The 24,274-nt window shown below is 52.0% G+C and overlaps 2 protein-coding genes across 6 annotated transcripts in view; one reads left to right on the top strand and one right to left on the bottom strand.

The window, feature by feature from the left end:
* The window catches only part of SLC6A6 (solute carrier family 6 member 6), an 86,988-nt gene extending 67,684 nt beyond the window's left edge, over window positions 1–19,304 (top strand). For both annotated transcript variants that reach the window (XM_007985324.3, XM_007985322.3), the window contains 6 exons: window positions 2,245–2,357; window positions 7,181–7,318; window positions 8,434–8,536; window positions 9,054–9,154; window positions 11,632–11,802; window positions 14,822–19,304. In XM_007985324.3, the coding sequence (XP_007983515.1) occupies window positions 2,245–2,357; window positions 7,181–7,318; window positions 8,434–8,536; window positions 9,054–9,154; window positions 11,632–11,802; window positions 14,822–14,962 (767 nt within the window). In that variant the 3' untranslated portion in view covers window positions 14,963–19,304. The remainder of the gene's footprint in view (window positions 1–2,244; window positions 2,358–7,180; window positions 7,319–8,433; window positions 8,537–9,053; window positions 9,155–11,631; window positions 11,803–14,821) is intronic.
* GRIP2 (glutamate receptor interacting protein 2) overlaps window positions 18,815–24,274 on the bottom strand; it is a 114,794-nt gene continuing 109,334 nt past the window's right edge. For 3 of the 4 annotated variants that reach the window (XM_007985320.3, XM_073009828.1, XM_007985315.3), the window contains one exon: window positions 23,588–23,748. In XM_007985320.3, coding sequence (XP_007983511.3) covers window positions 23,590–23,748 — 159 coding nt within the window. In that variant the 3' untranslated portion in view covers window positions 23,588–23,589. Of the gene's footprint in view, window positions 23,749–24,274 lie in introns of all 4 variants that reach the window. The other variant, XM_007985316.3, reaches the window with a different exon arrangement.

Here is a 24,274-nt window from a genome sequence, read left to right as displayed (position 1 = left end):
TGAGGATGCTGAATGTAACTCCAGAAGTCCCCACGCCCCTTTGGGAGTTTGGCGGTTAGAGTGGTGAGGGGAGCCAGGGATGATTTATTTATACCTCCTCTGCAGATGGCTTGCTTTCAGCTGAGGGCTTGCAAACCAATTGCAATTGAGTGGGAATCTCCAGGAGTATGGAGTGAATTTGGCAATGGGAGATACAGATAGATACATACAATATATCTTCCTCCATGGACAATGAAGTATTTTCATAGACACATATATTGTCAATCTCAGTTGTTTTTTCCCGTCCACTTCAAACACCTTGTCATTTATTCCCCACGGTGATGTCTGAACAGCCGGCACATCAAGGGTGATTATTTCTCTAATAAGCTTTTAACAAGCACCATATTGAGCGAAGTGCATTTGAACAAGATAATTATTTAGCCTGACGGAGTGCAAACAAGACGTGGCATGGCACATTGTCTGTTAGCGGAGAGGTATCCAGAGGTTCTCGGAGTGGCTAGATTATGTCTCCTGGACTTCTCTCTCTTGAGTTCACCATGCACTTTTAGAGAAGGACGCTCAGGCCCTCTCCCAGAGGCTGGCTTGAGAAAGGCAAAACTAAAATACAGAAACGAGCGAATTGAGAATCTTCACAATGTCCTTGGTGGGTTGGGGGTGGTGGGGACCCATTTTGCATCTGTCTTGCAGCTGGCTGGACTTGTTTCCTCATTCGGTGTGGATCAGTCAGGGCCAGCGCTGACGTTCTGTGGGGACCAGCAGGGCCCCAGCCTTGGTGGAAATGCTGCGGCTTTTGACTCCAACTTCAACTTTGATTCAAAAGTCATCTCACTAGGTCCTGGGGGCCATATTTTTCTGAACCTGGCCCTGGTTCCTTTGGGCACGTTCTGAGCAATTTTGGGCTTGGTAAACCCCCACTCCTGGTGGGGGTGTCCAGCATCTCAGTGACCAACCACTCTGTTGCTGCCCAAGGATATATTTTGGTCAGGTTTTCTCCGGAGTGTAGAAGGACGCACCCTTCCCTGCCACACTGGGGGTGTTAACATCGTATAATGTGGTTTCTGGTTCCAATTTATTGTAAAGTTGGGTTTTGCTTTTTGTTTTTCATTCTTGAGCCATTCATCTGGTTTCTAATCCCTGCTGAACAGCTCCTGCTCTGGCCTTTTTGTTTCCTGCTTCTTGACTTTTTTTTTTTTTTTTTTTTTTTTTTTTTTTGTAGATTTTACTTTCTTTTGCTGCCCTCGCTTCTCAGACCCACAGGTCTCAGTTAACAACTAAATTCTTTCTGCTGGCATCCGCTTTCAGGCAGGCTGGAGACAGGAGGAGACATTTCTCTCTGTCTCCGAAATGTCTCCCATCAGAGACATCCCCTGAGCTGACAGCTCCCATCTCCCCAGCTCTCCTCAGGTTCTCGCCAAGTCCCCTCTTTTGAAACCCAGAGCCCTTTTCTAGTGACATGGTATCTACCTCTGAGAGTCTAAACACAGGAAGGCTCTTTGTGAGTCATTTATGGCCACCTGCCCCTCACTTTTCAGGTGGGGAAACTGAGAGGGTATGGGGTGATTCCAAAAGGAAATTGGAGGAGGATGACTTGGATGCAGGCCTCAGGGCTTGTAGGCCTGGGACCTTGCCCCTGCACCCACATTCCCTCAGCTTTGGGCCCTGGTTGGCCCAATCTTGACCTTGTGGGCTCGGCTCTGACCTTGCCAGGGAGAGCCCCGCAAATGCACCCCTGAAGAGACATGCCCCCTATTGGGCATGGTTTTGTTTTCTTTCCACTCCTATGGTGTTTTAGCCATTAATTCAAAAACAGAAACCTTCCCTTTGCAAAGGAGACTGTGGGCAGTCAGGTCACCAGCAGGCTCCCCCACCTCCTTCCAGCAAAGGCTGTCCACTCGATGGCTTTGCTTTGGGGTGAGGGAATCCTCCCTTTCCTCTATCTCTGCAGACTGAGTCCCGGGCTCAGTCTTCATCCTACCCCAAATAACCACGCCCCAGTGGATGCTGGTTTGTGAGGAGGCCATGTGTGCTGCGTAGGAGACAGATGCTAAAACCGGGCCCCTCCTGAGCCCCAGCGTGTCCCAACCAAAAGTGAGACAGGCCTGGTCTCTTTCCCCAGGCCAGAGTTCAGACCTGGCTCCCTGCTGTATTTGGGTCTGAGTGTCTTTGTGTGAGCCCAGGGTTCCCAGTGGCTTGGTGGCTGATGTCTCATCCCCTGTGCCCCTCCCCATTTTCTTTCCTTTCTAGGTCCTGGCCTGGCCTTCATTGCCTACCCAAAAGCTGTGACAATGATGCCGCTGCCCACATTTTGGTCCATTCTTTTTTTTATTATGCTTCTCTTGCTTGGACTGGATAGCCAGGTGCGTATAAGTCCCAGGATGGCCCTGGGGCGACTGCCCCTGTAGGGAGCCTAACTCTGGGAAAGCCTCCTTATTCCACCTGGGAGGTGGTCAACCCCCGTCCCCACTCCAGTCAGACTTCCAGTGCTTCCACTGTGAGGGTTCCACCAGGGCACCAGGAATAGAAAAGGCTCTGGGTCCCCAGAAAGTGCATTTGAACAAGATAATTGTTTAGCCTAATGGAGTGCACACAAGATGTGGCATGGCACACTGTCTGCTGGCAGAGGGGCATCCAGAGGTTCTCGGAGTGGGTGGGTTATGACAGGGACAACCAGGGTTCGTGGTTACCATCAAGCCACAAATGATGAATTGGAGGTTACGACTCAATAAGTCATGATGCGCTCCAGTGGAGCGTCTGCGGGGCACGGGAGGGCGCGGCAGACGGGCGGTTCAGAGAAGGGACCCACATTTCTGTGTGAGCTGGTCGTTGTCGGGGCCATTGTAATCAGTTGCAAGTGCCCAAGAGAAGCCTACTCCACACTCAGGATTCTGTGTTCCCTGGAGCGTGCGAGAGGCCAGGCATTGGCTCCCTCCCATGCTTCATACACCGCACAGGCCGGGAGCCTCACTCAGACCCGCCCTGACCTCTGACTGTCCTGGCTTCTGCCCTCCCAAGGCAGGACTCTTGTCTCTACTGAGGTTCTTTCCTGCACTTCTAAACCCCACATCCCACCCCTTCAGGGCCTCCACTAGAGGGTGACTCATGGCCAGGGAATGGCAGTGAGAGCCGCTGAGTGGCTGCATCTGGCTGTAGAGTGGCCAGTGCCTGGTGCAGAGTAGTCAGCAATGCTCGGAGGACAATTCACGTGAGCTCCTGGGCCCCTTTCCCTGGAAATAGGTGTATTTTTGACAGGGTCGTGTTGAAACAACAGTTCAGAGCACAGACATGACTCCAGGAGTAGGGACTGATGGCATGTGGGACAGGCTGGTTGTGTTCCCAGGCCAGCATGAGTCCCTCAGGCAGCACCACGCAGGTGGGCCGCTGAGAAGCAGGTAGGATGTAGACTGTGTAGTCTGGGTCTGGAGGTCTGAATGCCTCTTGGGAAGCCTTTGAGCAACTGAGAACCCCTGAGAGGTTGGAGCCTGCAACCAGGGTGGGAGAGCCCTTTGTCGCCCTCCCCGCGGGCCGCAGTCTTCAAAGTCAGTGTCCCAAGTGGGTCCTCAGAACCTGGTAGGGGAAAAGTCTCTGAAGGTCAAGCAGAGGAGGGTGAGTCCAGAGAGAGGAGGCGGCCAGCCAGCAAGGTCAAGAACAGAGCGGGGGATTTGGCAGAGAAGGGGGCAGGATTAGCAGAGAAGACAGAATGAAAACATCAGGGAGACGGAAAACAAAATACTTCTGCAGTTGTTGATGGACTTGAGCTGAATAAACAAGCAGGAGGACTCCATTAATCATTCCTAGTTAATGAGTTTGGCCTTCAGAGGCCCCAAGCAAATGGCTTTTATAACTTCTTCCAAAGCTCTAAGTGAAAGAAAAAAAAACAAAAACGGAGGTTAATAAATGACAAGGCATGACATCTTCATGGGCCCAAAATAGGCCACTTGGGCTTTGGAAATGGCTCCCTGAGCAGGTGGAGGTGGTCACTCATTAGATTTTCTCCCCAGGAGGTGGGACCTGGTGGAGGACACACATCTCTCAGGGAGGCCCTGTGCCAGTGGCACACGGAGAGAATCTGGTGGGTTCTCACAGCCACTCCTCCTACTTTGCAGAGCAAGGAACTCAAGGCTCAGAGCAGTTAGATGACCTGCCAGGGACGAGAGTAGAAACTGAACCTGAGTCACAGGTCTCCCAGGCCCCATGTCCCAGGGAACCAGGATGGGAATTTGATGGCACAAGTTGGGCTTCCTCCTTTGCATCTATTTGCTTTGTGAACTTGGGGAAATGGGGAAGCTTTTGCAGATGCCAGCAGTGTGCCTCACCGTGACAGGATCACAGCACTGCCATGAGAGGTGTTCACTGGGTGCCAGGCCTCGTGGCAGGCTTCTATGTGCATATGTGTTTGGGGTGATACACACATTTACCATCTAAACCAGGTGTAAGTGCACAGCTCAGTGGCATTCGTACCTTCAAACATTGTGCAGCCATCACCGCCATCCGTCTCCAGAACTTTTTCCTCTTCCCCAATGGAACCTGTGTCCCCATTCAACACTGGCTCCCCAGTTTGCCCTCCTGCCTGCCCTGCACCTGCCTTTTCATACATGAACTCTTTAAGCTGCAGTGTTGCGATGCTTGGGTACTATTTTTACCCTTCTTATAGCTGAGGAAACTGAGGCTTCGAGAGACCAAGAACTTAGCCAAGGCTCCACACAGCTAGTTAAGGGCTTGGTGCTGGGTCTCCCTGTCCCCAGAAACTGTCTCTTACCTGCTAGTTTGTCCCAATTGGCCTTCCCCTTGAATTTCCCCAAAATAACTTCCTCCTGTTGGAAGTATGGCGATCTACAGCCAACAGGCAGAGGCCTCCCACTGATGTTACTGCGTCCTGGGCAGGGGAGCAGGGAGTGTGACCCTGGCTCATCAGGGGTTCCTACCATTGGCAGGAGAGTCCATCTGTCCTAAGAGCCATCGTACTGCTGTGCATTTCTTGGTGAGACAGGGTAGAGGAGTCAGCCGTGTGGAGGCAGATGCCTGTTGCCATCCAGACCACCCAAGAGGGACATGGTTTTTTGTTTGTTTGCTTTGAGATGGAGCCTTGCTCTGTCGCCCAGGTTGGAGTGCAGTGGTGCAATCTTGGCTCACTGCAACCTCTGCCTCCTGGGTTCAAGTGATTCTTCTGCCTCAGTCTCCCAAGTAGCTGGGATTACAGGTGTGCACCACCACACCTGGCTAATTTTTGTATTTTTAGTAGAGACAGGGTTTTGTCATGTTGGCCAGGCTGGTCTGGAACTCCTGACCTCAGGTGATCTGCCTGACTCGGCCTCCCAAAGTGCTGGGATTATAGGCATGAGCCACCATACCCAGCCTGGACACGGTTTTTCAACAAACTGTGAGAGGAGATGAGAGTTGGAACCCACTCCTCCTGCACCCAAAGAGCTCACCCAGCCTGCTGACATGGGTGAACGGTTTTACTCTAATAATTTCAAATCTTTCTCAACATCCCTGCTAAGTGGGCAAGATCCTCCCATTTCACAGAGAGGAAAGTGAGGCTCAGAGAAGCCAATCACACAGCTCTTAAGTGAGGGAGGGCCCAAGAGGCTGGTGGAGGATAGCAGTGTTCTCCGGAAGCATGAAGGAACTGAGAAATGGGGGTTTGTGCTGGTCTTGGCCCTGATTCACAGTGACACTGGACCTTCCTGTCTCTGATTTCCCCATCTCAAAGGAAAGAACCTTTATTTTTAACTCCTTTTGAAGCTTAGCGTTTGAGCTGCAGGTTTGCTATAATTCAGTGGCAATTCAGGTTCAAAACCCCTGCGGCAGACACATGAGTCAGAGGTCAAAAAAGCAGCCCCTTCTCTCGGCCCCTCTCGAGAGCCTCCTGCTCATCTTTTCCCTTATCCCTGGTGGCAGTCTGATCTCTCCAGCCCCTGTCAGCACATGGAAGGGATTTCTCCTCATTTGTGTTCCTTCCCTGGATTTTCCTGCAATGCATCCCAAAGGAGGAAGGGGTTAGATTTGTCTGGTAGGAATGCTGGGGAAACGTCCTTCCCAAAAGCCTCGTTCAGATGAAAGAACATCTGGGTCCAGGTTGGATTAGCTCTTCGACTTTTGAAGGAATCAGATAGACCTTGGAGGGTGTGTTCGTTGGCAGAGAAGTTTGGGTGTAGCCATCCAAATTTAAAGTGCTGCTGTGTGCTCCTTAACCCCAAAGCTTCTCTTCTGAGACTGTGCTACGTGCACAATGCCTGCACACAGGAGGAGGGGAAGAGGTGAGTCTGGAGACCATCAGCTAGGCATGAGATCAATGGCGATGCCTACCCAAGGGTGGAGTTTTATCCATTTAAAAATGAGGCAGCTTTCTGTGTAATGCTATGGAGCAACCCCCAAGATAAATGGTTAGGCACATAGATGGAAAGGTTTAGAAAGACTGAGAATCCCCCTGGAATGTTACCTACGGAGGGGCCTTTTCCAACCAGCTTCTTTTCCTTTGGGAGCCCAGGGATGGGTTCCTGGAGTCCCAGGCAGCAGGTGGTTACACAGCGTGTGTGCACACATGCAAAAGTCCTCTCATGGGTCTGTGATCCCCAGAGGATTGAAAGCCACTGTGTGAATCTGACCTGAACTGCCTGCCATTCCACTGATGGGGAAACTGAGGCTCAGACTTCCCCTGAGCTGCCAAGCAAGTTGGTGCTAAGGTCCACCCATTCATCACATTTGCTGAGCAGCCAATGTGTCTGGCCAGGCTCAGCATTTGAGGCCCAAAAGTGAGTGTGATACCACCCTTATCTTCCAAGAGGATGGAGATCAATGAGGAAGGTTGTCATGGCAACACATTCATGCCCCTGAATGTGCCAGGACAGAGGGTCAGCATTGGCTTCAGAGGCGCAGTTGTTCTCAAGCTGAGCTTTGGAGGATGGGGAAAGGCATTCTGGCGGCAGGAACAGCCTAAGCGAAGATGCAGAGGTGTGGAGTATTTGGCCAACTGGGTGTGGACCACCGCATGTTACATTGTCTGGCACAGCCGGGGAAGTCAGGCTTCCACACTTGAACTTGATCTCACAGGCCAATTCTGGACACAAGGATGGTCTCACCTGCTCCTGCACTGTGTGTGCCTGGACCCTTCCCTCTGAGCAGTAGGCAAGTGTGGCCTGAGCGTCGGCCACTCACCAGCTCTCTCTCTTCCCCTCCTCAGTTTGTTGAAGTCGAAGGACAGATCACATCCTTGGTTGATCTTTACCCATCCTTCCTAAGGAAGGGTTATCGTCGGGAAATCTTCATCGCCTTCGTGTGTAGCATCAGCTACCTGCTGGGGCTGACGATGGTGACGGAGGTAGGTGGCTCTCTCACCTGTGTTTTGGGCTTGGTGCTCCAATGCCCTCCTCAAGGCCATAGTGGAGGCAGCAGCTGGGTGAGAGGGCCAGGCAGGGGCTTCATCTCCCAGCCCCACCCAGTTCAGGGGTCTTGCTTGGGCCAATACTGGGGGCAGCATGAGGGGGCTCAGGAGCCCACAGCTGACCCAAACTACCCAATTATTTTGCCTGTTGCTGTGGCAACACTGTGACCACCCGCTGCCCTCTGTCCTGATAGGCCTGGGAAGAGGATCTTCAGCTGAAATCCATTTCACAACTCTGTTCACCCCTGACTCTGTGCCCTTCTCGGGCCTGGGGGTGGGGTGGAGACATTCTCAAGGGTAAATGCAGGTCTCCCAGGAAATACCGCAATGCGATGTAGAGATGCACGGCCTTGCAGGTCACCTGTAGAGATGCCAAGGCCTGGGGTATGTGGGTGGGGGTGCATACACTATTCAGAGGGTGGGCAGGGGCCAGGAGGAGGGGCGATTTCAGATGCAGACAAGGGAAGCAAAGAGCAGAAGCGAACAGGAACATCTAAGACGTGCCTAGCAAGAGACAAGCCAGATGAGATAAAGATTATACTAAGAATGGAAGCCCAGCATCCAGCCAGGGCACGCTCTCTCCTGCATGACCCCCACCACCTCCCCTGTTCCCCAGGAATGGGTCCTACTTAATTCTCCAAAAACCCAATTCAGGGCTTCGCTTCACCATTTTTCCTTACCAGAAGTAAAAGTGTTTTTCTGGAGGTGTTTGTAAGAACCCCCACCCCGGAAGTCAGATTGCAGGGCCGCTCACTGAGCAGCTGGGTGACCCTGGAGTGTTCTCTGTCAGCTGTACTTGGTGTGAAGCACCTCCTTGGGAAGCAGACTCCCGTGGACCCATCGTTTTGCTTTCATTTATCTGTATGTGTGTTTTTAATTATATTTGTCAAACATGAAGTTGAGCATCTTTTTGTATATTTATCTGGTCATCAGAGTCTTTGCCCATTTTTCTCTTGGGTTTTCTTGACTTATTGATATGTCAGAGCTCTTTGTATATGAAAGAAATGAGAGACCAGGTAGGAAATCGATCTTTTGTGGTTTTTTCTTCACAGGGTGGCATGTATGTGTTTCAGCTCTTTGACTACTATGCAGCTAGCGGTGTATGCCTTTTGTGGGTTGCATTCTTTGAATGTTTTGTTATTGCCTGGATATATGGTGAGTACAGATTTTTTTGTGTCCTTTCTCAAGGTTCTCCTTTGGGCTTCTCTACTTAGAAGCTTCAGAAGCAGAGAATACTAAGGGAATTCAATTTGAGTTGAACAGTAGGCTCTCCCTACCTAGACTACACAAATAATCTCACTGTAGCCACACTGAAGATCCCCCTGGTGCTAAAGGTGTGAGGTGTGACTGGATGTTTTCACAAATTCAGAACTTGGTTGTGCAGGACCTGGAATGTTCCCTTTTTACCTCCTTGAGGCCTTGGGTTTGCGTTTGGGCTGTGCCTAAGATTGCACACCTAGGGTTTGGGGTGTGCCTCAGATTGCCAGAAGAATACAAGATGCAGAGTTACATTTGAATTTTGTGTAAATGTCTGTTTCTGCCACACTTGGATATCCATGATGTGGAGATGCAGAGGCCTGGATCAGGTCCCAGAGACCCCCCCGTCATGGCCCCTGAGCCACTGCTGGCCTTGAACGCTGTGTCAGCAAATGTCCCCCTCTGTCTCTTGCAGGAGGTGATAACCTTTATGACGGTATTGAGGACATGATTGGCTATCGGCCCGGGCCCTGGATGAAGTACAGCTGGGCTGTGATCACTCCAGTTCTCTGTGTTGTGAGTTCCATTTCTGTGGCTCTAGCTGGTGGCCTCTTCTCTCCAGGGCTTGACATTTTCACCTGCTAAACCATCTTTCATGCAGCATCTGTTCAGCATGGGCTTGTAATAAACCCAGCTTCAGCGCTGCCTGCGAGAGGGGAGGAAGGCTGCTCCAGGGGGTTAGCTTGAGTTTTGAAGGATAAGTAGGAATTTGTCAGGAGGAGAAAACAGGAAGGACATTTCTGGCAGAGGAGCCAGCCTGTGCAGGGCCAAGGCATCCTAAAAGAGGACAGTGTATCTGGAGCATGTTGAGAAATTGAGGGGATCCAGAATTGAAAGCACATTCTTTCCCCAAACCTTCCAGAGCTCATGAGCTCAGTTTGGGTCACTGGGGAAGTAGAGGGGCCTTTGGGATATCTAGTAGAGAGGTCAGAGACATTGGAAACGGGGTGTTTCCATGGAGAGGTGGGGGTAGTAGCTTAGAGAGGGGAAGTCCTGGGTTCTCCCAAGGATAGGAAAGCTTTGGACTCACCCAGGCCCAAGGGCATCGGTGTGCCATGTTGTTCTTCCCACGAGGATGCTCTCGCCTGCCATGTTGGAGTTGGCCTCGGCACCTACCCATGCAGTCTGCTTCATGGTCCCACTCCAAGGTGCCAGTGAATGGGAATTCCTCCATGGCAAAGCCATCAGGGTTTGCAATCAGTCGTGACCATTGGAGCTTATTGCCAGGGAGACAACATCCGTCCTGCCATTCACAACTCCACTATGGGGAGCACAAATGGCCCAATATTCCTTAGATTTAGGGGCCAGGTGCTGAGGACAAATAGGCCCTCCCCTCCGTGACCTGCTGTCAGGCCAGACTTAGTCAGTGTTGCTGTTAACTCATGGTATGACCTCAAGCAAGTCACTTCCCTCTGTGGGCCTCAGTTTCCCCACTTATAAAACCAGGAGACCGTGAAGGAGGACCCCGGTGGCAGCTGACGACCTTAGACTGTTACTGTTATTTAATATGCATGAAGCGTTTTCCTCTGAAGTGCGGACTTTCCCCCACAAAAATAAGTAATAGTAAGAGCCAGTAACCACAACAATTGGCAAGTTTATCATTGGAGATGAGTTTAGTTGACCCACCTGTGTTCTCATCTTGGTTTAATGTTTGCTTGTGGGCAGCTCTTCTCACCACTCTGACCCTCGGTTTCCTTATCTCCCTCCCCGAGGAGCTGGCTATGTCAGAGATAGGCCGCATTCCCAGGTGGTGAGATGAGGTCCGCCTCATGGAGAGGAACGGGAAACAGGCAGGCACTGGCTGCAAGCTCCTCCTGCTTAGGAGGGCCCAGGGCAGCATCTCTTGGGACTCACTCATCTGAACCACACCCCTACACATAGGGATGGGAACAACAAGCAGGGCCAGACGAGCAGTAGGTGCCCAGTAAAAAATGCCGGCAGGCTAGTGCTCTCCCTTGGCCCATCACTGACTCTGCTTTAGAAAGATGCATCTTCCTGTCAAATCCCAGTTAGTAGGTGTTGAAGAGTTCGGCCATTTTCACATTGTGGACCAATCCGAGGCCACCCTGGGCCCTCCTCAGAGATGCTGTCATTCTGACTAGAAGCAGAAGCCCCGGGAGCCCCCAGCCAGCCTTAAGTGCTCTTCTCACAGGGAAAGGTGGGCTTTGCTCCCTTTGGAGGCACAGGGCTGACCCCACCCCACCATTCATGCATGCTGATGGCCACTGGCCATTAGTATGGACCTGGGGCTGGGCTGTGGACACCGAACAGGGCAAGGCCCAGGTGCCCAGGCCCCTGCTGCCTGTGGCTCAGAGATAGAGGTGGAGGGTGGCAGTCGGGGAAAAAAGGCTTTCATCTATGCTGCTAGCACTTACGGTGCACCTGCTATATGTACCTGGAGCTGCACTGGGTGTTAAAGAAATAGGACAAGACACACGCGTGCCTACTCTCAGACTCGCAGTCTGGCAGAACACGTGTGCCCAAGAGATGGTTACAGCCACTCGCTTTCTGGAAGGAGAGATCTGGCTGGTGCCTGGGCAAGTAAGGCAGGCCCAGTGGAGCCAAGTTAGGATGAGAAGAAGAGGGGGAAAGAGGGCCAGGCAGAGGAAACAGCCTGTGCCTAGACCCAGAGATCAGTGGCAGAGGAGCTAGAAGGAATTCTTCAGGGTGACTGGAGTGTGGACATGGAGGGAGAGCTGAGGCGGCTGAGGGAGGGAGGGAGGGCCGCAGCTTCTGCTGACACTCCCGGCCGCACTGAGGAGTCTGGGCTGCATCTGCTGGCACTGGGAGCCACAGAAGGGTTTTGAGCAGGCAAACGACTCTGTTTTCACTGGAGGGGATCCTCGTGGCAGCAGAGAGGGGTGGGAGACCTAAGCCAGTCCTTTCCCAAGGAGAGAGACCCTTCCCTCGGGTTGAGACCAGTCCTGGTCCCAGAAGCCCCCGACCCCCCAATGCCCAGGACCCCTCTCCTGACTGCCCCCGTCTCTCTGCAGGGATGTTTCATCTTCTCGCTCGTCAAGTACGTACCCCTGACCTACAACAAAACATACGTGTACCCCAACTGGGCCATTGGGCTGGGCTGGAGCCTGGCCCTTTCCTCCATGCTCTGCGTTCCCTTGGTCATCATCATCCGCCTCTGCCAGACCGAAGGGCCGTTCCTTGTGGTGAGTGCTTGGGCCCAGGGCCGGGAGAGGTGGGAGGCGCGAGGTCAAAGGTGATTGTTGCTGGTTTGCTGCGTGATCTCAGGCGAGTCACCTGCCCTCTCTGAGCCATAGTTCCCTCACCCATCCAGTGGTTCAGCTTGTGGGCAGGAGAGTGCATTGTGGGAAGACGGGAAGCAAGTACAGGTCACATGGGAGAAGGCTTTATGGAGACATTGGAAGCCGGGCTGTGGGGCGAGGAGGAACTTGCCAGGTGGAGAATGTGAGAGGGAATGTGTTCCTGGTGTTGGCAGGGTGGGGGTGGGCAGCGAGGCTGGAGAGGTGACTGTAGCTTTGGATGCCAAGCTAAGAGCTAGGGCTTTATCCTGGGACCAGTGGGGCCATGTTCCTGAAGCGGTGGGACAAAGACAGGAACCTGGGGAGGAAGCCTGAGCCCCACCCAGATGCCTTCTCTTATTGAGGAGCCAAATTTAGGATCATCCCAGCCCATGCGGGGTCTTCTCCGGATCTGTGGCGGCAGCCAGACCTCTGCCTTTGTGCCTGCCGGGGCCTCCCCTGGCCCCACCTACCTTCAGCGTCCTCTCAGAAATTCCTCCAACAGCCCTGGAGATCCCAGGCCCTGGCAAAGGCCCGACTCTTTCCAAGAAATTCTTTTCTCAGAATCTCCCTTAACCTTTTGAGCTTGGGCTGGCTCCAAGAGTGCACTGTTTTGTTCTGGGCTGTTTTTATTGTTATTCTCTTTTAAAAATCTGGAGCCAGGATGTCCTGGGGCCCTGGCTCCCTGCTGGGCTGGGTCCTGTTTCCTCCTGGGCAGGGGAATGGCCTGGAGGTGGTGCTGGTGGCAGGGGAGGGAGGGGAGACTGAGGAAGCTGACAGGGCAGGAAGAAATCCTTGAAACTGAGGAGGCCCCTGAGGTTTTCCTGGAGCTTTTCACCCATTCTATTTTTTCAGAGGACAGAGGGCAGGACCCCAACCAGTCTTTAGCCAGAACACTGAATGGCTCTATGAGCTGTTAACAGACTGAAATACTGGGCCTGGGGACAGACAGGGAACAGTGACTGTCCTGAGCCCTCCAGGTGACCCCTCAATATTCCAGGCCAACCCAACCAGAATTTCCAGAATGTCCTTACTATCCAGAAGCCAAAGGGTTCATTAGGGCACAGCAAGGGGTCTCTAAAGGTTCTGATTGGTCTCGGGGTCTCTGTTCTGATTGGTGAGTGCCCACAGCAATTACATACCATTGGTTCAGGGGGACATCCAACAGGTCACTAACTTAGTGTCCTTCAAAGCCTCATTTTAAAATATTGGTCCAGCCCACATTTAGAAGTTTGGGTGGAGTGGAGTTGGCATGGGGGAAAGAGGTGGGGGAGTGGGTGAGGGCAGCTTCACCCCACACTGGTACCGTCCTCCTGTGCCAATCTGAGTTCACCAAAGGCCCCTCTGAAGGCAGTTGACCCACCATCTGTCTATCTTTCTTTATGTGCCCCTCAGGGGCTCCCACCTGCACAAGTCGAGGCATCCTGCCAGCCATGAGCTTCTCTCTGAGCCAGTTTCTGGCAAACCCAGATCTCTGTCCCAGGATGGTTCCAGCTCTGCCTGAGCCTCCTGTGTAGGCAAAGCCCCAAGTGACTGCCTGGGGATTTGACTCTCCTCCACCCTCCCATGCACAGCCAATTGTATGGATGTGGAGAGGCAAAGTGATGAGGGGAGAGCTGGCAGGTGGCTCAGGTGAGGGAAGCCAGGGGGGTAGGGCTAGGAGCAAACTAGAGAAGGTGCTGTATGGAGGGGACCTGGGCCTGGAGGTGCCAGATCTTGCAGCTTTTCAAGAAAAGATGGAAAACTGGATTTAAAAAATAATAATAATAATAGAGACAGGGTCTTGCTCCTTTGCCCAGGCTGCAGTGGCATAATCACAGCCTCAAACTCCTGGGCTCGAGCGATCCTCTTTCCTCAGCCTCCGGAGTAACTTGGACTACAGGCACGTACCACCATGCCTGGCTAATTTTTTTTTTTTTTAAGAGTTAGGGTCTCACTGTGTTGCCCAGGCTGCTTTTAAATCCTGACCTTGAGCAATCCTCCTGCTTCCCAAAGTGCTGGGATTACTGAAAACTGGGTTTTTAAATGAAATACTATAGCTTTTAATAAGCAGCTTTTAAAAGTTTGTAACATACCTAAGTTGAATGTAAATGCCTAGAAAGAGGGCTTGTTGTTTGTTTGTTTGGTTGGTTGGTTTGTTTCAACTGCCGGCCTATTCAAGTCTCTGAGTGGACACTTGGCAAGAGGTAGACTCGGGGGTGGGAGTCTGGTTGAGTCCCAGTTCTGACATGGATTTTCTGAGTATCCTTGGAGAGGGACACTCAACCAACTGTAAGGACAAAACTCACGCTGCTCAGGAGTGATCTAGAATTCCCATTTAGCTCCTGTCTCTTCGAAGGGCAGCTCAAATGCAAGCGAGGTTCTCCAAGCCCTTAAGACGTAAACCCTGCTGGGAGGACTGGATGCCTTCACGGAACTAGGGAAGACCTGTCTCTGCAAGAAGGCAGGAAGTGTAGCTTATGGGAGGCTGAGGAGTTTGGAGTTTCTCCTTAGGAAAGGTGGGAGCCATGGAGGCTTAAGACAGTTGTCCAACTCAGGGCATACAAATGACAGGAACTCAACTGCTGCTTTGCAAGGCAGAGGAATCGGGGGACAGAATCACAGGGAGGCATATTTTAGTCCCATAGAAGAGAAAAGCATGTGAAGGTTGAGTCCCCTGTCCCTGTAGGAATGTAAGCAGGGGTTTGGCCAAGGAAGGAAACTACCAACAGGAGTTCTGCCTTGAGTTCGGGCCTAGCAGGACCTTTGGAGTGCCTTAGTTCAATTCCATTATTTCCAAAAAGGACAAAAACAGGAGATCAGAGAGGGTGTGAGTTTGCCCAAGACAAACAGTACATCAGCCATTCAGGAGGAGGCAGATGGCCCCGGTGAAGGGGAGACCAGGCCACCTGACCTTTCCCCCCTCACTCCTGTCATCCTTCTCCAGAGAGTCAAGTACCTGCTGACCCCAAGGGAACCCAACCGCTGGGCTGTGGAGCGCGAGGGAGCCACGCCCTACAACTCTCGCGCCGCCATGAACGGCGCTCTGGTGAAACCGACCCACATCATTGTGGAGACCATGATGTGAGCTCTCTCGGGTCGACGGGGCCAGCCGCTTTCCTGCTGTTTACTAACATTAGATTCTCATAGGGCCAGGTTTACAGAGCTTTATATTTGCACTAGGATTTTTTTTTTTTTTGTAATTGTCACAGAAAATGTAATTGTGGGTATGTGTGTGTGCGTGTGTGTGTGTGTGTGTATCGTGTGTGTGTGTTTTGTTTTGATTTGGGGGATATTTTGTACAAAAAGAAAACCCACGGGAAGATGTCCGTGGAGAGGCAGAGCTTTCATACTGAATTAGATGTATTTTATGGGAATTTGGTAAATTTTTCTTTGTATTTTTTTTTACATATAAGTATATATACACTTAAAGATTGTCATATACTTTTACCACTTGAATTGATCTTCTTGCCAGCAATAGATCTCATTTTCAAAAGCAATTCTTCGGTGCTGTGTAGCTGGCAGAAAATTCTGTCCAGTAAACGCAGGATGGAATTTTCCTGGGACTCTACACCCATCTTAAGGTGGTATACCTTCCAAATCCTGGTTCAGATGGAAGAAATAGCAGGAGAGAGGACCCACTAGCTGGCAGACCCAGAGATAAGGAGAAAGGAGGACTGTGAGGAGATACCTCATTAAACGTAGCTTAGCAAAGAAAAGAGATGCCAAAGGAATGAACCAACCCTTCACATAAAGGAGACTGGCCGAAGCTAAATGAGGAGGCCCTATAGCAGAAGTCTGATTCTAAGAGCAGTAGAAACTTATACCAGAAGCAAAATCCCACTTTTAATTTTGAGATGGTGAGTGGATAGTCAGTAGACCATCAACCATTGGCCAGAGAGGGAGCTGCTAGAGATCCAAGAAGGCTGGCAGGAATGAGGCTCACCACTCAGTCTCACAAGAGGTGGTGAAGGCACAGGAGGCCACAGTCCTTCCTGGGGCATTCCAGGCAGGGAAGGACTAGAGGCTCTCCCGGCAGGAGCTGGGGTCTCAGGGCTCAGATGAGTCTGTTGCATTTGAACGGGATCATAACAGGTTCTGGTCATTCCCCAAGCAACATCTCAGCCTCTCTTCAAGTTGCCTGCAGGAATGAAGCATGACATACCTGTTGAGGGACTAGGGGAGTGGTGGGGAGATGAGTGGATCGAAGGATATGGGCCCCAGGCATGCAGATGGGCCCGGTGTCGGGGAGGGGTGCTTTCTTTCCTCATCTCCCCACTCCCCACGCTCAGCCTGGGAGACTCCTGCCAACCCCTCATTAAAGATGCTACCCCGGGCTGCCCTGGCACCTAACAAGGTACACCAAGAGCAGCTTTTGAGTCTGGATCCTCCACTGGGGGAAGTGCTCCCAGTTCAGAACAAGGGCAGCCCGTGGTGCTGACCTAGGATATAACAAAGCTCTTCACTTCAAAACCCCTGCAATAGCTGGTGTCAGACATTTACCACCTGGGGACCCAAAAGAGAAGGCCTAGGAGAGTTTTCTAGAAGGTTGGGGTTGTCAGGGTCCTGGCCCCCAGAACTGGCTTGACCAAGGGCCTTATGTGGAGCAGAGGTTGTCTCTGAACCAGGAGAGAAGGTACTATACCTTTCAAATCCCGTGGGCAGACACACCCCACCCAGCCCCTATTTGGACCTAAACTGTGCCATTTGAACAGTCACTTCCAAGCTCAGTCTAAATGAAACTGAAACACGACCACGCACATAGGCAGTGACTGACTGCCTCGAGGGGGGCAGACTGGAGAGTTTTCACAGCAGGGGCTCTTGGAACCCTGGAAACCCCCTTCTTAAATTTGGGAGGAGGGGTAAGCCTTTGGTGCCCCCCTCCCAAGGGGCAATTCTGAAGCCCATCTTTGGCAGGCATACACATTTCACTGTTTCCAAAGCTATCTACTCTGCCAACAACACCCAGTCCTATTCCAAACTCTCAACGATTTTAACTTGTTCCTATTTTTCTATGTATTTATGGTTGCCGTTGTGTCTGATTTGATTTTACTGTTTTTTCCCTGATTTTATGGAGTAGCATTGTGACCTGTTTTCCTTTGTCTTATATAAGTTTAGTAAACTAACCACTGTCAATGATTGAGGGCAGGTGGCACGTGAGGAAGAGGGGGCTTGGCACGCAGTGGCTACCTGGGCATTTGTGGTCATTTCAGTCTCCATCTCCCCAGCAGGGGCTCCCTGGGTGAAAGGCCACAGTAGTTTGGGTTGGTAGGCAAATTGTAACATTCTGGACGTGGCCTGAGGAAGGCCTCTTATAAGACCAAATTCTAGACCAAAGACACATGCAGACCAAGTCCCCAGGCCCCGCCTGGAAGGAAGGCCGGCCACCTTCCCCAAGCCGTTCCTCGACCCTCCCCAAGGCACCTGTCTCCAATCAGAGCCCTCTCGCCCAGCCCTGGCTCTGTGTGCAGAGCGTAGCTCTGTGACTACCTGTGTAATCATGCCTAACCTTCATGTCTCCGTCTGAACGAAACTTTCCGTGAGAGCTCATGACTCTGGTCCACCTGTCTATAGAGAATGGGCAAAGTCCTTCACCTGCTTTCTGCTTGGGATGGATCAGAAATGCTGGTGCTCGCACATAGCCCAGCCAGCCAGATCTGGAAAGGAAACGAGGGGGTTGTTTAAAGCAACTTTTTAAGATGAAGTGGGAGATGCTGCGTTGAGATGGGCCATGCTAGGGCCACAGTGGAGATTTCCTGATGGTCAGGGAGAGAAGGGCCTCCAGGGGCCCCTAACCCAATGCCCTTGATGTAAATGAGGTAACTGAGGCCCAGAGAGGCACTGTGAGCCAGGAATGGATTTTCTTGAAACAGCTCTAGCTGCAGGTTCTCTGAGGTAGGTGCAGGGAATGGTGAATGTATGACCAGGGCTACATCCAGCAACATCCTCAAGGTCTTCCTGACAACCAGAGATAAACCTTTATGGAAAAGGAAATGCCCTCCACTCCATGTTCAGGGATGAGGGGAGCAGCAGCACCCACACTCCCACATCCTCGCAGAACTGGACCCATGCTGTGGCTCGGCGAGCTGGGTGACTCCAGCCTCGCCTCACACCCCAGCCCTGCACGGGGCCCTCCTTCCTCCCACAGCCCTTGGTGAGCTAGGAATTGAGATCCCTGTTTGTGCAAGAGGGAACTGAGGTGCAGAGAAGCCAGAGGTGTGCCAGATCCTTAGGGAGGATTTAGATGAAGTCGCCCTGGCTCCAGACTGACCCAAGGCTCTGCAAGGAGTTTCCAGGCAGCAGGAAGTGGCCTTGGATGCTCTCCTTCCAGGACAGCATAACCCCTGGGCCATGTGCAGCTCCTTCACTGCCCCCCAGATCCCCAGCACACCCCCAAAGACAGTGGGGAAACACAAGGGGAGAGCACAGCATGGCCCCCCAGCCCAGTTCAGGGCACTCTTGTATCGCCCGGGTACCACCACACAATGGTCCCCCACCCAGCCAGCATCTCCCAGCACAGTCCCTCTCCCTGGGGAAATGCTATGGGTAGCCAGTCTAAAGGCACAGGCACCTAACTGCTCCCCCCACCCCACCCCACCCAAGACTCAGACACAAGCCAGGAAAGGACCCGAGAGAAAATCCTTCAAGGTGGCCTGAGGTCCCATCCATCCCTCAGACCCATGTGGTCCCAGGCCAGGCTGTCTGTGTAGATGCAGTAAATACCACTGTGTGCAAAAACCTAAGTACAAAACCACAAGACTAAACAAAACAAACCCAGAGAGCAAAACTTGTAGAGGTGAGCAGTCCAGACAGCAGGGGGAAGCCCTCCCCCTTTTCCTTCTCTCCCTGACCCTCAGAATATATATCATTGTAATAGGAAGCATTTTTTCATTGTTCTCTTGTGGGTGTCACTACAGACATGTTCTGGCATGTTCTCCGAGGGATGGAGCATCCTGTTATATATTTGACTTCAAATTGAAATGTTGGCTTCATTTTTTTTTTTTACCCAATTAATCTCCCAATCCCTAGCAACTGTGACTCTGTATTTAGCACAAGAGAAAACTGAGAACGTGGGTCTTGCCTCCTTCCAGAAATATGTCTGGCTCATCAGGACATTTTTTTAAAACTTTAAAATATTTTTAAGGTATTTTAAACTTTTATATATAAAAAAATCAACCAACAAGAGACTCTTCTGAGGAGGAACATTTGTATTTGAACAAGATCCTTGGTGTGTAGTTCAGTCTTGCAGTATACAAGCTTTTGTGTATAAATGTTTTATGATATGATTCCCTGTATTTGCAGGGGTTTTTTTCTCTTTTGCTTTTTAGATAAATATGTATATCGATATTTTAAATTCATCTTTGCTTTTTTTAGAGGAGTTTGTAATCACCTTATAACACGAAAATAAACATTTCCTTTTTAACATCCAACATGTGTGGGTTGTGTTCTGTGTTATAAAATGCTTTACATTTTATAAAGGGCTTCCCATCCAATCCCAGGACGCTCCTCAAAGGTAGGTATTATCCCAGGTTAGAGGTTCCGACATGGAAGCTCACAAAGGAAGCAGCTTTCTCACTCGGGGTACACAGCAAGTCCATGAAAGAATCTGAATTCGCACCCGGGCCCACAAGCTCTTGGCTCTACTGGTTCTACTGATTTTACCTGCTACATGCCCAGCCCTGTACAACTGGGAGATCTGGCAGCAGTCACCTGACCCTCAGTTTCCCCATCTGGACTAAACCATTGTCCCCATCAAGGCCACCGGGATGATTGGAGGTGATGCTGTTAGCCTTAGGCGCTCACCTGCTGCGCTTTCAGTCCCTCCTTTTTAGCCTTGGGCTGCCCTGTCGGAAGTGCAGAAAGCAGGTGGTGGGTGGCGGGGTGGGGGAAGCATAGAGGAGAAGCAAACCTAATTGCCCTTCTCCCACTTCCCCACCACCAGGTGCAGGCACTCATTAATACCCAGTTAAGGCTCTCTGGGGTCAGAACAGGTCCATGTTCGGGGCAGCCTTCCTGCCAACAGCCCCCCCACCCTTTGGGATGGACAAACTCGGGAGTCAGTTGAGTACTTTGCCCAACTAACCAGACAAAATTCTCAGTAACTCATTTATAGACAATGTTAGAATAAAACACCACCCTACCCCATTTTCTGGCTCTTTCTGACAGCCTCTGCCTACCTCCCTCCCTCTCTCTGTGTGTCCTGGCCATGTGGCTTGTGTTCAAGCCCTGGTTCCATCTCTTACTACCTGTGTGGCCTTGGGCAAGTTACTCAACCTCTTTGTGCCTGTTTCCTCATCTGTAATGATGGGACAAGAATAGAGTCCACCTCTGAAGGCTATTGGGAGGATCCAGCAAGTTCTCTTGCAAAGGGCTTAGAGCAGTGCCTGCTGCCTGCTTTGGCCTTTCCCCTGCCTACACCGCTCCCAAGACAGGATACTCGCTTCCCGGAAAAAAGCTCTTCCTCTGCTCACAGAACTGTGGCCTCCCCAGTGGGGCCTGGCCCTGGCCTCTGGGTCCCAGACCCCACAGCTCACCTGCCCTAGACACTTCTGTGGACACTGCAGGAGAGCAGCCAGACCCAGGTTGCCCTCCTGCCAATACCTTCCCAACCTGGGCTAAAGAGTCTCCATACGCAGGCACCACTGTTTGCCTCTGGCTTTCCGCTGCACAGAGAATCAAATCCATTCCCCCTGATCCCTGCTACCTCCAACCTAGTCTCCAGCCTCATTCCCCTCCCAGGCCTTCTTTCTCTTCCTTGAAACCATCAAACTCGTTCCTATTTCAGGGCCTTTGCATTGGCTGTGTCCACTTCCTGAGATACTCTTCCTCCAGGTCTCCACGGAGGCTGGCTCCTGTCTTCAGGTCTCATTGCAAATGTCGCCTCTTGAGAGAAACCCCTCCTAACACCGTGAGCTAAAGCCCCTCACCCTGGTGTCTCTATCCCATTACTCCTTTTTGTTTGCCTTGTTGCATTTGATGCCTTTTGAAATAATTATTTATTTGCTTACTTGTTGATTGTCTTCCTGCCACCAGAATGTGCAGACATGATCTAAATCTGTCTGATTCATGTTGCCCAGGGGCTGGATGATGGAAGCAAATGGCAAACTTTTTGAATTAATGAATCATCAAAATCAGGTGAGATGTCACCAGACCCATACGGAAGCTGACTTGCCAACCCATGATTTTGTTAAAAAAGCAAACTTCTACTCTAGGTGGATTTAAATAATTTTATTTTTTAAAAAAATCATCCCCATAGCACTTACCCCAAGCCACTGCAACCCCTGGTGGGACAAAGACTTAGATGAGGGCCCCAAACAGACCATAAGCGGCCTTTGCAATATAGCCCCTTGGCGTTTGTGCTTCCCAAGAGCCCTAAGAAAACCCAATGTAGAAAAATACTTTACAAGGAATATGTTCTAATCTCATCCAGAGAAAAATACAGCTTTGGGGGAGGGGGTGGTGGAAGGGGACATGTCATAGGGGCTGTTCCCAAAATGCATAGGCAGGCAGGGCACTCACTGGGGAAAGGTGTCAGGAAATGTCAAGTCGGGGATGAACCATCCCCACGAGAAGCCAGAAGAAATATTGCATATGAGGAGGCCGGCATGGCTGGGAGGCCCAGCGCAGGCCTGATTGCATACGTTTGGGAGAATGGCAGAGGCCTCAGCCCAAGGAGGCAGTGGGGGTACTGGTTAGAGTTGGGTGCATCTTCCCTCGCCTGGAGTCCTGGAGTCAATGCAGTTTTCCCAAGCCGAGAGGCCCTGAGAGTGTGTCCTGTCCAGCCCTGCTGCTTAGCAGAGGTCCAGAGACACTGAGCCACCTGTCCAAGGTCACACAGCTATACTATGGCTGCTTGTGTCCAGAAGCCACACCTCTGCTGTGCTGTCACTCCCCCGCAAAGTGAGGGCTCTTGGCTTTCGCTTGGTGCCCTGTGACAGGTAGGCAGTGCCCTTTCCCCCTGGGCTAAGTACACAGGAATCCAAGATAGCAGAGGTGCTGAGCACCCCAGGCACAAGCATGCAGGGCCCTCAGGGAGGGCACCGAGGGGCAGGGCCTGGGGAAGTGGAGGGGAGGGGTAAGGGAGGCAGGCCCCCGGGAGACAGCGTGGGCAGTCCCCCAAGGGGGCCTTGGTGGGTTGGTAGACCTGGTTCTGTCCCTGACCAGGAGGCCTGTGTCTGCTCAGACTGTCCACCTGTGATCATCCAGAGGGGCTGGGGGTCCAACCCAGACAGGGTCACACAGCAAACAGGTAACAGACCCAGGGTGAAAAGAATAGACCTCTTGACTCCCCATCTGTTCTCTCAAATGGAAAGCACTTTTCTGGCCTCCAGGATCCCAGGTTGGAGACAGGTGGAGGTGGGAGTGGGTGCCCCATTTTCCAGAGACCCCTGTGAGAGCTGCGCCAGGCAAAGCACATCTCCAGCCCTGGCTACACTCGCCTGCCCACTCCACCCCGGGCACCACTCGCTAGACCAGCCAGGGAGGCCCACACCCTTCTCAAAATGAAGAGGGTCTCTGATTTGTGGACACTGAGGACAATGATTTTAAGGGATGCTGGTGCTTCCAGATTTCAAGTGGGAATAGACTTCTTTGAATAAGCACTTTGGACACCCTCCACTGGGCAAGAGTGTCCCATCTTTTCCTCTGGCTCATCTCTCTCCCATCTCCCTCCCTCTTTCTCCTCTTCCTCCACTGATCTGGCTGTAAAGACGAGCGCTACGCCTCACAGGTCCTGTGTCCATCACTTTTCAATCTTCATTGGATGGCAGGCGAATGGAAGCTCCAGGGTCTTTTGTCCCAAAAATGACCCCTCCCACAAGGAGGGGCTTGGGCTGAGTGGGCGTGCAGATGGGTCAGTGGCCACACGGCCTACAGAAGCAGGAGGGCTGAGAGCCCAAGGCCCATAGAGCCTGCCCAATGGGCCCAGAACCACATCTCAAGTGCCAGAAGCTTCAGACTAAGACGCTGAAATGAAAGAATCACCCACTTTCGCAATCAAAGGGCCAACACTTCCTGGGATCCCAGATGCCCCAACTTAAGCATCTCATAAGTGGGGACCAGATTCTGGGAATCTGAGAATCTCAGGACTAGCAAGCCCCAAACCCCATTCTGGAGAAGCGAAGGAGCTGGGCTCCCATCTGAAGCAGTATCCTTCCTGGTGGCCGAGTCTCTAGAGGAAGTGGCTCCCAATCAGGAGGCCAACCCCCGAAGCGCGTGTGCACGCATCATGGGAATGCCTCATGCCCCAATGCATGCCTGCGCTGGGGTATCCAGCTCCTGCCTGCTCACCTCCTGTGACCGAGAACTCACTCCTCCTTGCAGCTCATTCCAGCTCCATGGCTCTGCTGGGAGGAAGTGCTCCCTACATCTTCGACCTCTCCAAGCAGGCCCCACAGGAACCTGGGACAGCCCCCAGGCCTCTCTCCTCTCGGCTGAGCAGCCTGTGCCAACCCTTCTTAAGGGAGGCTCCTCTGGGCATCTTGGAGACCCAACTTGGTAAGAGACCCCAGCTGTCACTCCAACTTGGGCAGGCCTCCCTGCCTGGCACCCCAGTCACCACAGACCTGGGGAACAGAAACCAAGCGTCACCCCGGGCTCAGGGTCTGCCAGACCAACAGATGAATGAGTGGGTGGCCGCTTCTCCAGCCCAGCTACGTGTCTGGGATCCAGGATCTGCCTGGGTGGCCCCTTAGGAGTTCGGCCCACATGCTGACTTCAGAGCATCTGGGGACTGCTGGGGCCTGGCGCTCGGGGGGCCCGGCTGCTGTGTGCCAGCGGGTTGCGGCTGATGACCAGCTCCAGGACATCGCCCGCCTCGGCCAGAAGCGGCACCGCCAGGCAGCAGTCAAAGTCCCGTGTGCGGACGTGGTTGACCTGCATGGGGTACAACCAAGGGAACAGAGCCGAGGTGTCAGCCCTGCGGGACTGAAGGGAGCGAGAGGCATGTGATGTCCTAAAGGTGGGCCCTGCCCCAGCCTTGACACAAGCCCTGACATCTCCAGCACCACACACACAGGAACATTCTTCCTCTCTCTCTCAGTCCTTCTGTTAGGTTTCATCAAAGAGAAAGTCCTAGGAAGGGGCGGGTATACCCTTCACACCCCTCTAACTCCTGTTTTTCTCCCTTTCTCACATGAAAGAGCAGACTCAGAGAGCCTCCTGCCTAGAACTGTGTGATGTGACATTGTCTTCTATTTTGTTTGCATTTTACACCCACTTTCTATTTCAAAGCAGGGGGTGCTAGATTTGTACTCGTAATGGAGACAAAAAGTTTCCTTTCAAAGTCAATGTAAATTGAAAAAGTGCCATCAATTTAGAGAAAACATGAATTAGTAAATTTCATATAAATATGGCAAAAACCACACTGAGGAAGCAAAAATAGCCAGGGCATGAGAAGGGG

The sequence above is a fragment of the Chlorocebus sabaeus genome, chromosome 22 (genome assembly GCF_047675955.1).
Source record: "Chlorocebus sabaeus isolate Y175 chromosome 22, mChlSab1.0.hap1, whole genome shotgun sequence".
Taxonomy (NCBI): domain Eukaryota; kingdom Metazoa; phylum Chordata; class Mammalia; order Primates; family Cercopithecidae; genus Chlorocebus; species Chlorocebus sabaeus.
Note: the sequence above shows the minus strand (reverse complement) of the source record. Positions and strands in the feature narration are given on the sequence as shown.